This window comes from Sinohyriopsis cumingii, chromosome 4 (assembly GCF_028554795.1).
Source record: "Sinohyriopsis cumingii isolate HCF-2022 chromosome 4, ASM2855479v2, whole genome shotgun sequence".
NCBI lineage: Eukaryota > Metazoa > Mollusca > Bivalvia > Unionida > Unionidae > Sinohyriopsis > Sinohyriopsis cumingii.
In genome coordinates this window covers 4355807-4373848 of record NC_142964.1, presented here as the reverse complement: position 1 = coordinate 4373848, position 18042 = coordinate 4355807, and the positions used below count along the sequence as shown (strand labels likewise).

General features: G+C 36.9%; 1 protein-coding gene across 1 annotated transcript in view; it reads right to left on the bottom strand.

The window, feature by feature from the left end:
- Window positions 1–7376: 7376 nt before the first annotated feature.
- LOC149800555 (uncharacterized) overlaps window positions 7377–18042 on the bottom strand; it is a 30015-nt gene continuing 19349 nt past the window's right edge. The window contains exons 6-11 of the mRNA XM_089954435.1: window positions 17757–17789; window positions 14221–14268; window positions 12809–12841; window positions 10242–10289; window positions 8832–8864; window positions 7377–7504 (exon numbers count right to left, since the gene is read on the bottom strand). Of these exons, the coding sequence (XP_089810561.1) occupies window positions 7377–7504; window positions 8832–8864; window positions 10242–10289; window positions 12809–12841; window positions 14221–14268; window positions 17757–17789 (323 nt within the window). The remainder of the gene's footprint in view (window positions 7505–8831; window positions 8865–10241; window positions 10290–12808; window positions 12842–14220; window positions 14269–17756; window positions 17790–18042) is intronic.

Here is an 18042-nt window from a genome sequence, read left to right as displayed (position 1 = left end):
ATTTACAAAGCATTCAATAATTTTACCCACTGCCTTACCTAATCGTGTATAGTATTTTTCTTCATATAGGTATTTGCTACACAGGATGGAGAAGGTAAAATCAGACCAGATGCAAAATTGAAGTTCAGTACAAATCGCCAATACATTTAACTCTCAGCAAAGACCAGTTCGCCAATATTGCAGGATTATCTAAGCTGACTATTTCAAGCACTTTTCTGGCCGTTGAATATTTGCATCTCAATTTAGAGCAATTTATCAGTCCCATGTTTTCTGAATTTCAGGCCAGCTTTCAAAACCACATCTCCACGGGATACAGTCACCAATAATAAGGAAATCTTTCAGAGGAGGAACTTAAACATACCACATCCGTAAAATAGAAGGGTTACGAAAATCATTTCCGGAAGTTTTTCTTTACAAGGAATTAACCTATTTATTTATGGAAGTTCAATCAAATGGAAGTGTAGCGTACACCCTCATCTCCCTACATTATCCAATTATATTCCAGAAATTTTCCATCGATTTTCTTTAACTGTTACTTATGGTAGCCCAGCTTTTGTTCTACTAGACGTTCATTGTTTCATACACTCTTCAGTCTGTCTATATGACTTTTTCAGCCCTCTCTGACCCCGTCTCCCGCTCACTCGAGCAATTATTTGGGGAGCGGGGTTACACGACATTGAAGGCAGTCATTTGAAGCTGGAGGACAATTGTCAAAGGATTATATACATTAATCCATCTTTTGTCAAGTTCCGTCATTAATAATGCCAATCTGGCTTCATCAAAAGGTAATCTAAACAGTCTCTCACAAGGTACTTGACGAAATGGAAAGTAAACTCGCATTTATTTTATCAATGAATTTTTATTCCAAAAACTTACCTGGTGTTCTTTTGGTCGTCTTCTTAGTTATTTCTGTAAAATAAATAAATACAGTCCAGTTAATTCTCCTTACAGACCGTGGGAGTACGGGTGTGCCTAGCTACAATACGAAGAATATATCGGTGGGCTATAAATTACTAAATATACCCAAAATAAAACGTGTCCACAATACAATGGCAGAACATGGAATCGGAGCGTTAATCCGTCTATGGAACGGACGGATATTCCCATTCTAGTATCAGAGTGTTAATCCGTCTATGGAATGGACGGATATTCCCATTTTAGTAACGTTATTGAAAAATACGACAATGGTCATGAGTCAAGGAAAAGAAGAAAATCCAACACCAACGAGTTTATAAAAACTAAGCAATTATTAAGGTTATACATACAAATTGTGAGAGGAACTTGCAGTATTATAAGGTGAATCCAAACTAATCCTTATAGAGGCACATGAAAGTCTTAATTGAAAAGTTCACTATAAATTTCAAAACCGGAAATGTACCGGTTCTCCAAGAACCGTGAGGTTGTCAAGATGGCTTTGGCCAGAATCCCATCCAGTAGTGTATAGCAGTGCCAGAATATTACTGTGGTCCAAATAATGAGCACTTTCCATTTCCAGTGAACAGTTCAAACAAATCTGTTTCCTCTCGAATAATATGCAAGTAAAACACAACCCGTATGTAGATCTCCAACAGGAAGACAAGAAATGTGAATGACAAAAGTCGAAATGAAACGGATTGCTCATTTCTCTATATATACATGCTCTACTGCGACTATTTCGTAAAAAACCCTATGTGACAGAATATCCACTACTCATTTTGCATCAAATTGGCTTATTCATTTTGCCTAGAACAATGGAACTTCCAGAATTCTTCTAGAAACGTCCAAACCCTATCAGCCAACGAGAAATTAAGCCAACAGTGACATCATTCAAGTCTTAATAGCATCATTCTTATCACCTGCGAAAGCGTCTATTTATAAAGCCTATGAAATGCTTTGCTTTTAAAGGATTCAGGTCACTTAGGCAAAAGTAAAGACATTCTGTACAGTTTGCGTCTATCAATAAAAATTGTAAAAATTAGATAAAATCATGTACCAGAGGATAAAGATCTAGATATTAATAGCACTGAGCTATTTGAAAATGTCACAATGAAAGCTATTATTAAAGTAGCGAATTCTCGTAATTCAGAGGAACATTTGCCTTCGGCAAGAAATATCAAGTGACCATGTTATGTTCTGGAACATGTTTCTACTTACTCGAATAGTAAACGTGTGGTTGGTACGACAACATACTTACCAACGAACTCGCTGTACATATAATTTGTGGGACATAATGAGAATCTACCGGTTGTAGGAACCGACCTGCAACAATTTGCAGTCGTAGAGGTTAGAACTAGCTCCTCCCTCCTTACCTTTTACATAATATGGCTTTTTCGTTGTCCTGGTAGTATACTTGACTGCTGAAAATTAAAATAAATTTGTGATTTTTGCATTGTAAACTATGTTTGGTATGTGGTCTAATTTAAATTACATTTCTTCGAAAGTTCCTTACGAACCCCGTTCGACTGATATTTCTGTGCTGCTTCGATGACGATAGAAAGGATTTTATACTATAGATTTTCAGCTAATGTGTCGACTAACGAACAAAATGATAAAGCTTCATCGCTAATACATACAAGAGCCGAGGCACTGGAGAAGAAAACAGATGCCCTTTGAAATGCACTCGACACCCGATGACAAACGTACTTCTCCTGGTCTATATAGTTCTCGAGCATACCCAGGAGCGCTACTTTAATTGCTTTTACTGATTGTACAATTCGAAATCTTCAGTGGCAAGTATTCGAGAAAAATACCGATCCTTTCGCGTTTTAATAACTTGATACTTTAATTCTTTTGTGGGTATCAGTTAGACAATTACATTTTTAAATAGACGATGCAACATGAGAGGTCTGCACACTTATGAATGTATCGAAACGAAACTTGGACTGACCGAGACAGTTTTGTCAGTTCTACAAGTGTAGTAAGACGGAGCTTCACTGAGCGTCTGTTCAAAGCTCCACGTGTACAGGGTGCAAGAACCATTCGTAATGAAGCTTGCTCGCATGTGCGCGAGACTTCGCTTATGTTTTGTTTGCAAGCCGAATCCACTAATGAGCAATGGTCAGGTAACATTTGCAGAAAGATTTCGCAGGGACGACGCAGTTACCAAGAAACTGGGAAATCGGATTTTAACCTGGAAGAGCTTGCTCCTCTCTCCGTGACAGAAACTAATCTGAAAATAACATGGTATTTATGCCAAATTTGTATCGTATTTATTCCGAGCAAGATTTCGTTTTGAGAATGCAACCTCCTTGCACTAGCCTTGCAAATCTCGTTTCAGTTTACATCACTAAGAGAAATTTCATTCGGATTCCCCATATTGTGGTCCTCTGGGTAGTTTTCACAATTACATAGCCTCCTGATATGATACTCGCAATTTCCTAACCAATGTGTCCTATTCCATGTTGCAAACTTATGCTGCATCTAGCCTGTGTAGGACAGTGCAAACCTGGTACAGTATAAGACACGACCCGAGTCATTCAACCAATCAGATGTATGGCCCCCGTCCTGGACACAGTCACAACTTGTTACAGATACCAAATATCGATATGCTAAGAAAAGGTTCGTAGAAGCAAGTTAGCAAAGATTTTATATCGGTATATTGTAGTCTGAATTAAACTCGTTAATATTTTTCCATGAGATTTGCTAACTAGTGATAAAAGCCGCTTTCTAATTAACAGAAAAAAACATTTTCAGCAAAAGGAAAACTGAAATATTTCTCGATTTCAACCTCCTGATATTGCGTAATATAAGCAGAACGTTGGTATTTGACTAGTCCAATAGAAGTCGTTAGATTCCCATCTAGCCAATTCCTCTCCGAACAAATAATTGGAAGAAAAAAAAATCAAAAATTGTGAATTAGTGTTTTCACACGATCACTGCCCAACAAAAGCTTGCTGGTCATGGTGCATCTTAAATTACATCAAAGGTAATAGATTTTATTTAAACATTTAGATCAATAAATAACGTATGTGAGGGACAGATGGGGTACTGGCACAGACCATTTACAAAGCATTCAATAATTTTACCCACTGCCTTACCTAATCGTGTATAGTATTTTTCTTCATATAGGTATTTGCTACACAGGATGGAGAAGGTAAAATCAGACCAGATGCAAAATTGAAGTTCAGTACAAATCGCCAATACATTTAACTCTCAGCAAAGACCAGTTCGCCAATATTGCAGGATTATCTAAGCTGACTATTTCAAGCACTTTTCTGGCCGTTGAATATTTGCATCTCAATTTAGAGCAATTTATCAGTCCCATGTTTTCTGAATTTCAGGCCAGCTTTCAAAACCACATCTCCACGGGATACAGTCACCAATAATAAGGAAATCTTTCAGAGGAGGAACTTAAACATACCACATCCGTAAAATAGAAGGGTTACGAAAATCATTTCCGGAAGTTTTTCTTTACAAGGAATTAACCTATTTATTTATGGAAGTTCAATCAAATGGAAGTGTAGCGTACACCCTCATCTCCCTACATTATCCAATTATATTCCAGAAATTTTCCATCGATTTTCTTTAACTGTTACTTATGGTAGCCCAGCTTTTGTTCTACTAGACGTTCATTGTTTCATACACTCTTCAGTCTGTCTATATGACTTTTTCAGCCCTCTCTGACCCCGTCTCCCGCTCACTCGAGCAATTATTTGGGGAGCGGGGTTACACGACATTGAAGGCAGTCATTTGAAGCTGGAGGACAATTGTCAAAGGATTATATACATTAATCCATCTTTTGTCAAGTTCCGTCATTAATAATGCCAATCTGGCTTCATCAAAAGGTAATCTAAACAGTCTCTCACAAGGTACTTGACGAAATGGAAAGTAAACTCGCATTTATTTTATCAATGAATTTTTATTCCAAAAACTTACCTGGTGTTCTTTTGGTCGTCTTCTTAGTTATTTCTGTAAAATAAATAAATACAGTCCAGTTAATTCTCCTTACAGACCGTGGGAGTACGGGTGTGCCTAGCTACAATACGAAGAATATATCAGTGGTCTATAAATTACTAAATATACCCAAAATAAAACGTGTCCACAATACAATGGCAGAACATGGAATCGGAGCGTTAATCCGTCTATGGAATGGACGGATATTCCCATTCTAGTATCAGAGTGTTAATCCGTCTATGGAATGGACGGATATTCCCATTTTAGTAACGTTATTGAAAAATACGACAATGGTCATGAGTCAAGGAAAAGAAGAAAATCCAACACCAACGAGTTTATAAAAACTAAGCAATTATTAAGGTTATACATACAAATTGTGAGAGGAACTTGCAGTATTATAAGGTGAATCCAAACTAATCCTTATAGAGGCACATGAAAGTCTTAATTGAAAAGTTCACTATAAATTTCAAAACCGGAAATGTACCGGTTCTCCAAGAACCGTGAGGTTGTCAAGATGGCTTTGGCCAGAATCCCATCCAGTAGTGTATAGCAGTGCCAGAATATTACTGTGGTCCAAATAATGAGCACTTTCCATTTCCAGTGAACAGTTCAAACAAATCTGTTTCCTCTCGAATAATATGCAAGTAAAACACAACCCGTATGTAGATCTCCAACAGGAAGACAAGAAATGTGAATGACTAAAGTCGAAATGAAACGGATTGCTCATTTCTCTATATATACATGCTCTACTGCGACTATTTCGTAAAAAAACCTATGTGACAGAATATCCACTACTCATTTTGCATCAAATTGGCTTATTCATTTTGCCTAGAACAATGGAACTTCCAGAATTCTTCTAGAAACGTCCAAACCCTATCAGCCAACGAGAAATTAAGCCAACAGTGACATCATTCAAGTCTTAATAGCATCATTCTTATCACCTGCGAAAGCGTCTATTTATAAAGCCTATGAAATGCTTTGCTTTTAAAGGATTCAGGTCACTTAGGCAAAAGTAAAGACATTCTGTATAGTTTGCGTCTATCAATAAAAATTGTAAAAATTAGATAAAATCATGTACCAGAGGATAAAGATCTAGATATTAATAGCACTGAGCTATTTGAAAATGTCACAATGAAAGCTATTATTAAAGTAGCGAATTCTCGTAATTCAGAGGAACATTTGCCTTCGGCAAGAAATATCAAGTGACCATGTTATGTTCTGGAACATGTTTCTACTTACTCGAATAGTAAACGTGTGGTTGGTACGACAACACTTACCAACGAACTCGCTGTACATATAATTTGTGGGACATAATGAGAATCTACCGGTTGTAGGAACCGACCTGCAACAATTTGCAGTCGTAGAGGTTAGAACTAGCTCCTCCCTCCTTACCTTTTACATAATATGGCTTTTTCGTTGTCCTGGTAGTATACTTGACTGCTGAAAATTAAAATAAATTTGTGATTTTTATCATTGTAAACTATGTTTGGTATGTGGTCTAATTTAAATTACATTTCTTCGAAAGTTCCTTACGAACCCCGTTCGACTGATATTTCTGTGCTGCTTCGATGACGATAGAAAGGATTTTATACTATAGATTTTCAGCTAATGTGTCGACTAACGAACAAAATGATAAAGCTTCATCGCTAATACATACAAGAGCCGAGGCACTGGAGAAGAAAACAGATGCCCTTTGAAATGCACTCGACACCCGATGACAAACGTACTTCTCCTGGTCTATATAGTTCTCGAGCATACCCAGGAGCGCTACTTTAATTGCTTTTACTGATTGTACAATTCGAAATCTTCAGTGGCAAGTATTCGAGAAAAATACCGATCCTTTCGCGTTTTAATAACTTGATACTTTAATTCTTTTGTGGGTATCAGTTAGACAATTACATTTTTAAATAGACGATGCAACATGAGAGGTCTGCACACTTATGAATGTATCGAAACGAAACTTGGACTGACCGAGACAGTTTTGTCAGTTCTACAAGTGTAGTAAGACGGAGCTTCACTGAGCGTCTGTTCAAAGCTCCACGTGTACAGGGTGCAAGAACCATTCGTAATGAAGCTTGCTCGCATGTGCGCGAGACTTCGCTTATGTTTTGTTTGCAAGCCGAATCCACTAATGAGCAATGGTCAGGTAACATTTGCAGAAAGATTTCGCAGGGACGACGCAGTTACCAAGAAACTGGGAAATCGGATTTTAACCTGGAAGAGCTTGCTCCTCTCTCCGTGACAGAAACTAATCTGAAAATAACATGGTATTTATGCCAAATTTGTATCGTATTTATTCCGAGCAAGATTTCGTTTTGAGAATGGAACCTCCTTGCACTAGCCTTGCAAATCTCGTTTCAGTTTACATCACTAAGAGAAATTTCATTCGGATTCCCCATATTGTGGTCCTCTGGGTAGTTTTCACAATTACATAGCCTCCTGATATGATACTCGCAATTTCCTAACCAATGTGTCCTATTCCATGTTGCAAACTTATGCTGCATCTAGCCTGTGTAGGACAGTGCAAACCTGGTACAGCATAAGACACGACCCGAGTCATTCAACCAATCAGATGTATGGCCCCCGTCCTGGACACAGTCACAACTTGTTACAGATACCAAATATCGATATGCTAAGAAAAGGTTCGTAGAAGCAAGTTAGCAAAGATTTTATATCGGTATATTGTAGTCTGAATTAAACTCGTTAATATTTTTCCATGAGATTTGCTAACTAGTGATAAAAGCCGCTTTCTAATTAACAGAAAAAAACATTTTCAGCAAAAGGAAAACTGAAATATTTCTCGATTTCAACCTCCTGATATTGCGTAATATAAGCAGAACGTTGGTATTTGACTAGTCCAATAGAAGTCGTTAGATTCCCATCTAGCCAATTCCTCTCCGAACAAATAATTGGAAGAAAAAAAAATCAAAAATTGTGAATTAGTGTTTTCACACGATCACTGCCCAACAAAAGCTTGCTGGTCATGGTGCATCTTAAATTACATCAAAGGTAATAGATTTTATTTAAACATTTAGATCAATAAATAACGTATGTGAGGGACAGATGGGGTACTGGCACAGACCATTTACAAAGCATTCAATAATTTTACCCACTGCCTTACCTAATCGTGTATAGTATTTTTCTTCATATAGGTATTTGCTACACAGGATGGAGAAGGTAAAATCAGACCAGATGCAAAATTGAAGTTCAGTACAAATCGCCAATACATTTAACTCTCAGCAAAGACCAGTTCGCCAATATTGCAGGATTATCTAAGCTGACTATTTCAAGCACTTTTCTGGCCGTTGAATATTTGCATCTCAATTTAGAGCAATTTATCAGTCCCATGTTTTCTGAATTTCAGGCCAGCTTTCAAAACCACATCTCCACGGGATACAGTCACCAATAATAAGGAAATCTTTCAGAGGAGGAACTTAAACATACCACATCCGTAAAATAGAAGGGTTACGAAAATCATTTCCGGAAGTTTTTCTTTACAAGGAATTAACCTATTTATTTATGGAAGTTCAATCAAATGGAAGTGTAGCGTACACCCTCATCTCCCTACATTATCCAATTATATTCCAGAAATTTTCCATCGATTTTCTTTAACTGTTACTTATGGTAGCCCAGCTTTTGTTCTACTAGACGTTCATTGTTTCATACACTCTTCAGTCTGTCTATATGACTTTTTCAGCCCTCTCTGACCCCGTCTCCCGCTCACTCGAGCAATTATTTGGGGAGCGGGGTTACACGACATTGAAGGCAGTCATTTGAAGCTGGAGGACAATTGTCAAAGGATTATATACATTAATCCATCTTTTGTCAAGTTCCGTCATTAATAATGCCAATCTGGCTTCATCAAAAGGTAATCTAAACAGTCTCTCACAAGGTACTTGACGAAATGGAAAGTAAACTCGCATTTATTTTATCAATGAATTTTTATTCCAAAAACTTACCTGGTGTTCTTTTGGTCGTCTTCTTAGTTATTTCTGTAAAATAAATAAATACAGTCCAGTTAATTCTCCTTACAGACCGTGGGAGTACGGGTGTGCCTAGCTACAATACGAAGAATATATCGGTGGGCTATAAATTACTAAATATACCCAAAATAAAACGTGTCCACAATACAATGGCAGAACATGGAATCGGAGCGTTAATCCGTCTATGGAACGGACGGATATTCCCATTCTAGTATCAGAGTGTTAATCCGTCTATGGAATGGACGGATATTCCCATTTTAGTAACGTTATTGAAAAATACGACAATGGTCATGAGTCAAGGAAAAGAAGAAAATCCAACACCAACGAGTTTATAAAAACTAAGCAATTATTAAGGTTATACATACAAATTGTGAGAGGAACTTGCAGTATTATAAGGTGAATCCAAACTAATCCTTATAGAGGCACATGAAAGTCTTAATTGAAAAGTTCACTATAAATTTCAAAACCGGAAATGTACCGGTTCTCCAAGAACCGTGAGGTTGTCAAGATGGCTTTGGCCAGAATCCCATCCAGTAGTGTATAGCAGTGCCAGAATATTACTGTGGTCCAAATAATGAGCACTTTCCATTTCCAGTGAACAGTTCAAACAAATCTGTTTCCTCTCGAATAATATGCAAGTAAAACACAACCCGTATGTAGATCTCCAACAGGAAGACAAGAAATGTGAATGACTAAAGTCGAAATGAAACGGATTGCTCATTTCTCTATATATACATGCTCTACTGCGACTATTTCGTAAAAAAACCTATGTGACAGAATATCCACTACTCATTTTGCATCAAATTGGCTTATTCATTTTGCCTAGAACAATGGAACTTCCAGAATTCTTCTAGAAACGTCCAAACCCTATCAGCCAACGAGAAATTAAGCCAACAGTGACATCATTCAAGTCTTAATAGCATCATTCTTATCACCTGCGAAAGCGTCTATTTATAAAGCCTATGAAATGCTTTGCTTTTAAAGGATTCAGGTCACTTAGGCAAAAGTAAAGACATTCTGTATAGTTTGCGTCTATCAATAAAAATTGTAAAAATTAGATAAAATCATGTACCAGAGGATAAAGATCTAGATATTAATAGCACTGAGCTATTTGAAAATGTCACAATGAAAGCTATTATTAAAGTAGCGAATTCTCGTAATTCAGAGGAACATTTGCCTTCGGCAAGAAATATCAAGTGACCATGTTATGTTCTGGAACATGTTTCTACTTACTCGAATAGTAAACGTGTGGTTGGTACGACAACACTTACCAACGAACTCGCTGTACATATAATTTGTGGGACATAATGAGAATCTACCGGTTGTAGGAACCGACCTGCAACAATTTGCAGTCGTAGAGGTTAGAACTAGCTCCTCCCTCCTTACCTTTTACATAATATGGCTTTTTCGTTGTCCTGGTAGTATACTTGACTGCTGAAAATTAAAATAAATTTGTGATTTTTATCATTGTAAACTATGTTTGGTATGTGGTCTAATTTAAATTACATTTCTTCGAAAGTTCCTTACGAACCCCGTTCGACTGATATTTCTGTGCTGCTTCGATGACGATAGAAAGGATTTTATACTATAGATTTTCAGCTAATGTGTCGACTAACGAACAAAATGATAAAGCTTCATCGCTAATACATACAAGAGCCGAGGCACTGGAGAAGAAAACAGATGCCCTTTGAAATGCACTCGACACCCGATGACAAACGTACTTCTCCTGGTCTATATAGTTCTCGAGCATACCCAGGAGCGCTACTTTAATTGCTTTTACTGATTGTACAATTCGAAATCTTCAGTGGCAAGTATTCGAGAAAAATACCGATCCTTTCGCGTTTTAATAACTTGATACTTTAATTCTTTTGTGGGTATCAGTTAGACAATTACATTTTTAAATAGACGATGCAACATGAGAGGTCTGCACACTTATGAATGTATCGAAACGAAACTTGGACTGACCGAGACAGTTTTGTCAGTTCTACAAGTGTAGTAAGACGGAGCTTCACTGAGCGTCTGTTCAAAGCTCCACGTGTACAGGGTGCAAGAACCATTCGTAATGAAGCTTGCTCGCATGTGCGCGAGACTTCGCTTATGTTTTGTTTGCAAGCCGAATCCACTAATGAGCAATGGTCAGGTAACATTTGCAGAAAGATTTCGCAGGGACGACGCAGTTACCAAGAAACTGGGAAATCGGATTTTAACCTGGAAGAGCTTGCTCCTCTCTCCGTGACAGAAACTAATCTGAAAATAACATGGTATTTATGCCAAATTTGTATCGTATTTATTCCGAGCAAGATTTCGTTTTGAGAATGCAACCTCCTTGCACTAGCCTTGCAAATCTCGTTTCAGTTTACATCACTAAGAGAAATTTCATTCGGATTCCCCATATTGTGGTCCTCTGGGTAGTTTTCACAATTACATAGCCTCCTGATATGATACTCGCAATTTCCTAACCAATGTGTCCTATTCCATGTTGCAAACTTATGCTGCATCTAGCCTGTGTAGGACAGTGCAAACCTGGTACAGCATAAGACACGACCCGAGTCATTCAACCAATCAGATGTATGGCCCCCGTCCTGGACACAGTCACAACTTGTTACAGATACCAAATATCGATATGCTAAGAAAAGGTTCGTAGAAGCAAGTTAGCAAAGATTTTATATCGGTATATTGTAGTCTGAATTAAACTCGTTAATATTTTTCCATGAGATTTGCTAACTAGTGATAAAAGCCGCTTTCTAATTAACAGAAAAAAACATTTTCAGCAAAAGGAAAACTGAAATATTTCTCGATTTCAACCTCCTGATATTGCGTAATATAAGCAGAACGTTGGTATTTGACTAGTCCAATAGAAGTCGTTAGATTCCCATCTAGCCAATTCCTCTCCGAACAAATAATTGGAAGAAAAAAAAATCAAAAATTGTGAATTAGTGTTTTCACACGATCACTGCCCAACAAAAGCTTGCTGGTCATGGTGCATCTTAAATTACATCAAAGGTAATAGATTTTATTTAAACATTTAGATCAATAAATAACGTATGTGAGGGACAGATGGGGTACTGGCACAGACCATTTACAAAGCATTCAATAATTTTACCCACTGCCTTACCTAATCGTGTATAGTATTTTTCTTCATATAGGTATTTGCTACACAGGATGGAGAAGGTAAAATCAGACCAGATGCAAAATTGAAGTTCAGTACAAATCGCCAATACATTTAACTCTCAGCAAAGACCAGTTCGCCAATATTGCAGGATTATCTAAGCTGACTATTTCAAGCACTTTTCTGGCCGTTGAATATTTGCATCTCAATTTAGAGCAATTTATCAGTCCCATGTTTTCTGAATTTCAGGCCAGCTTTCAAAACCACATCTCCACGGGATACAGTCACCAATAATAAGGAAATCTTTCAGAGGAGGAACTTAAACATACCACATCCGTAAAATAGAAGGGTTACGAAAATCATTTCCGGAAGTTTTTCTTTACAAGGAATTAACCTATTTATTTATGGAAGTTCAATCAAATGGAAGTGTAGCGTACACCCTCATCTCCCTACATTATCCAATTATATTCCAGAAATTTTCCATCGATTTTCTTTAACTGTTACTTATGGTAGCCCAGCTTTTGTTCTACTAGACGTTCATTGTTTCATACACTCTTCAGTCTGTCTATATGACTTTTTCAGCCCTCTCTGACCCCGTCTCCCGCTCACTCGAGCAATTATTTGGGGAGCGGGGTTACACGACATTGAAGGCAGTCATTTGAAGCTGGAGGACAATTGTCAAAGGATTATATACATTAATCCATCTTTTGTCAAGTTCCGTCATTAATAATGCCAATCTGGCTTCATCAAAAGGTAATCTAAACAGTCTCTCACAAGGTACTTGACGAAATGGAAAGTAAACTCGCATTTATTTTATCAATGAATTTTTATTCCAAAAACTTACCTGGTGTTCTTTTGGTCGTCTTCTTAGTTATTTCTGTAAAATAAATAAATACAGTCCAGTTAATTCTCCTTACAGACCGTGGGAGTACGGGTGTGCCTAGCTACAATACGAAGAATATATCAGTGGTCTATAAATTACTAAATATACCCAAAATAAAACGTGTCCACAATACAATGGCAGAACATGGAATCGGAGCGTTAATCCGTCTATGGAATGGACGGATATTCCCATTCTAGTATCAGAGTGTTAATCCGTCTATGGAATGGACGGATATTCCCATTTTAGTAACGTTATTGAAAAATACGACAATGGTCATGAGTCAAGGAAAAGAAGAAAATCCAACACCAACGAGTTTATAAAAACTAAGCAATTATTAAGGTTATACATACAAATTGTGAGAGGAACTTGCAGTATTATAAGGTGAATCCAAACTAATCCTTATAGAGGCACATGAAAGTCTTAATTGAAAAGTTCACTATAAATTTCAAAACCGGAAATGTACCGGTTCTCCAAGAACCGTGAGGTTGTCAAGATGGCTTTGGCCAGAATCCCATCCAGTAGTGTATAGCAGTGCCAGAATATTACTGTGGTCCAAATAATGAGCACTTTCCATTTCCAGTGAACAGTTCAAACAAATCTGTTTCCTCTCGAATAATATGCAAGTAAAACACAACCCGTATGTAGATCTCCAACAGGAAGACAAGAAATGTGAATGACTAAAATCGAAATGAAACGGATTGCTCAATTCTCTATATATACATGCTCTACTGCGACTATTTCGTAACAAACCCTATGTGACAGAATATCCACTACTCATTTTGCATCAAATTGGCTTATTCATGTTGCCTAGAACAATGGAACTTACAGAATTGTTCTAGAAACGTTCAAACCCCATCAGCCAACGAGAAGTTAAGCCAACAGTGACATCATTCAAGTCTTAATAGCATCATTCTTATCACCTGCGAAAGCGTCTATTTATAAAGCCTATGAAATGCTTTGCTTTTAGAGGATTCAGGTCACTTAGGCAAAAGTAAAGACATTCTGTACAGTTTGCGTCTATCAATAAAAATTGTAAAAATTAGATAAAATCATGTACCAGAGGATAAAGATCTAGATATTAATAGCACTGAGCTATTTGAAAATGTCACAATGAAAGCTATTATTAAAGTAGCGAATTCCCGTAATTCAGAGGAGCATTTGCCTTCGGCAAGAAATATCAAGTGACCATGTTATGTTCTGGAACATGTCTCTACTTACTCGAATAGCAAACGTGTGGTGGGTACGACAACATACTTACCAACGAACTCGCTGTACATATAATTTGTGGGACATAACGAGAATCTACCGGTTGTAGGAACCGACCTGCAACAATTTGCAGTCGTAGAGGTTAGAACTAGCTCCTCCCTCCTTACCTTTTACATAATATGGCTTTTTCGTTGTCCTGATAGTATACTTGACTGCTGAAAATTAAAATAAATTTTGTGATTTTTGCATTGTAAACTATGTTTGATATGTGGTCTAATTTAAATTACATTTCTTCGAAAGTTCCTTACGAACCCCGTTCGACTGATATTTCTGTGCTGCTTCGATGACGATAGAAAGGAATTTATACTATAGATTTTCAGCTAATGTGTCGACTAACGAACAAAATGATAAAGCTTCATCGCTAATACATACAAGAGCCGAGGCACTGGAGAAGAAAACAGATGCCCTTTGAAATGCACTCGACACCCGATGACAAACGTATTTCTCCTGGTCTATATAGTTCTCGAGCATACCCAGGAGCGCTACTTTAATTGCTTTTACTGATTGTACAATTCGAAATCTTCAGTGGCAAGTATTCGAGAAAAATACCGATCCTTTCGCGTTTTAATAACTTGATACTTTAATTCTTTTGTGGGTATCAGTTAGACAATTACATTTTTAAATAGACGATGCAACATGAGAGGTCTGCACACTTATGAATGTATCGAAACGAAACTTGGACTGACCGAGACAGTTTTGTCAGTTCTACAAGTGTAGTAAGACGGAGCTTCACTGAGCGTCTATTCAAAGCTCCACGTGTACAGGGTGCAAGAACCATTCGTAATGCAGCTTATTCGCAATTGAGCAATTCTAGTCAGATAATGATAATTGCACTTGTCGCAAATGACTTATAAAAAAACAAGTAGGGTATCAGATTGCACCCTAGAAGAGCGTTCCTTCTATCTTGAGAAATGGTAGTTATGGATAATTCTTTCTGAGAATGCAACATCACACTGTACATGGAAGTCATTTCAGTTACTTCACTCGGGGTAATTTCATTCTTCTAGCCTGTTTAGGGCAGTGCAAATCAAGTACAGAATGAATAAGGGATCACTCAAGTCATTGCACCAATCAGGTATTTGGAACTCATGCATGATACAGTTAATATATACAGATTGCAATGATCAATGTGTAAAGAAAAGGTTCTTCGATGCCAGTTGGCAAAAATGACTTATATCGGGCTATTGTAGCCTGAAATCAAGATTTTTTCAGATGGTTTTCACCAGTGATGAACACTGCTTTATTTAATAGAAAGCAGCATTCTCAGCTAAAGGAAATTTGCAATATTTCTCGATTTCAAGCCAGCGCTTTTGAGTACGATGAATATGCAAAATCGTACGTTTTGACCAGTCCAGAGGTCTCTTTCAATTCACATCCAAACAAACTGGAAAAAATCTGTGATAATGAATCCGTGTTTTCGCATGTTTTTTCACATCACTACCCATCAAAAAGTAGACTAGTCCTGGTGCATCTAAATTATAGCTAATGCATTAGCTTTGATTAGAACATCGGGATGTAGGAGGTAAAATCACATCCCACGGAAAATGTTCTGCACAAATCTGAATATATCAGACGTGTTGACAATATAAAATTAGTAACACGTAGAGCACGAGTTCGTATGGGACGAGCCCATGTAGGGAAGAATGGAATCGAAATATTGCAATTACCACACTTTGCCTCTTTCGTGAAAATATATGTCGTGAACTAACTTTTAATCTTGCAGACTTCGGATGCTTTATGTACATAACTCGTACTCTACATGATATGTCATAATAGCAAATGTATTGTACTTTCAGTTTAAATTTCAGAGCTGCCGTTTCGTTTACTTTGAATAAAAGTCGTTCAGCATGGCTTGATATTCCAGGTATCGCAGCCTGCGTGTATTGGTCTTTGTGTTATTAAACAAGGTGGCGTCAAATTTGTGGAATACTATACAGATTCATTTTATAATTATGCTTAATGATTACAAGGGATCGCTACAACAAAATGTTTACCATTAACTCGTACATACATTCTCTACTGACCAGCCCTTGAATCCATAACATCAGAATTTTACCCACCCCCACCCCCCAAGAAAGAGTTTCAGTGACTTATCTCCAAGCAAACACTACTTTACAATTATTGCAGGAGTATTTCAACGAAAAAAGGCGTAATAAAGAACTTTCAAGCTCTTCTCGGGATATTTGCATCTCAATTTTAAGCAATTTATCAGTTCCGTTTTCTGAATTTCAGGCCAGCCTTCTATACCATCTATTCACGGGATACTTTCATCAATAATAAAGAAATCTTTCAGAGGATCAAAGCAATGATAATACAATACCATAAACCTTGCGCCGTCTTAAAACAATAGAAATAACGAGAGTTAACAAGCAATACGAAATGCAACAATTTCCCTGGCATACAAAGTGAAAATGTAAGGAATGAATGGTACTACGAAAACTAAATCTCAAATAATCCTTGAATTACATACAAGTCCTAATGATTAAAGTTCTGAATAAACTTAAATCCAAATTAAATCCAATGCTGAGGGTGGTGATGTGCCTGTTGTTGCCTATGTAGTGATGTGCGCACAATCTTTTATTAGATCACAATACAATGCAATAATATATCTTTATCTGTAATTTCAGTATAACTTCAAATATCTACTTCCAAGAATGCTTTTTTTGAAGAGCACTTTCTATTTCCAGAAAAAGAGTCACTTGAACTAAATTTGAATAAAAAATTCGAGCCGACATGAACTACTGAACAATGCAACTATTCTGCCTCCAGAGCTTATAGCACGAATAATTTCTAGAAAAACATTGCACAGTCCTCTACCTGACCTCTAGACAATATTGGCATTTTCTATATTTAAAAAAAAAGAAACTTACTTAATGGAAAGTTTTCTTATGGATGGTTCATAGTGTTCACAAAATAAAACCTTTGTCATATTTAAAATTCTATTAGTTAAATTATAATATAAATGTAACACACAAAAGGTAGACATTGCAATTCTTGGGAGAATTTCCAAAGCTCTAGACTCGAATTGAGATAAACATGTTTACAAAACTAAAATCGATGATTCAGATCAGGTAGTAATTTAACTTTCTGGAGAAGGTGAAGTCCAAAATACGACGTTACATTATCAAGAGGATATAATGAAAAAATTTAAATCAAAATGCAAATTAAATAAAGTGGAAATTTTATTTTCTTTCCGAACGAAGTTGTTTGTACTTTACAAAAAATAACCTATTTATGGAAGTACAAAAGTATGACCATGTAGAGGACACTTTCATATCCCTACGTTATGCAATTATATTCCGGAAATGTTGCACTGCTACTGATTCTAGCCGGCTTTTGTTGTTCCTGAAATACGTTTCTTGTACCTACTCAGACTGTCTTCCGTCTGAATGCATGTCTCGTTCGATCAATCACTGCCTTTATTGTAGAAGAGGTATTTTTGACATGTACAGCCGCCATTTTAAGCTGGTCTATAATCAGCAAAGGGTTATACGGATTACGGATTTTCAAGTTCCATCACTGAAACATTTAGCGATTTCGCTTCAAAGAAAAAACTAAACCGTCCCTCCAAGATGGTTCAAGAAAATAATAAAAACCATAAGATTTTGTTTGAATTAATATTTTGCTATAAAAAAGGACGTACCTGGCATTGTTTTGGTCACAGTCTCAGTTATTTCTGTAAAATAAATAAACAATCCAGTTAATTTCCTTCCGTGTCATGGGAATAGGTTGTGTTTATCTACAATACAAATAATGCATCATTGATCTATAAAGTACTAAATATACCCAACATGAAAGTGTGCACAACGCATTGCCAGAACACGGATTCAGAGCGTAAATCCTTATATGGACAAGAAACGTGTTCAAATTGTACGTGCAACTTCCTTATAGCAACGTTTTAGAGGCATTTAAAAAACGTCACAAAGAAA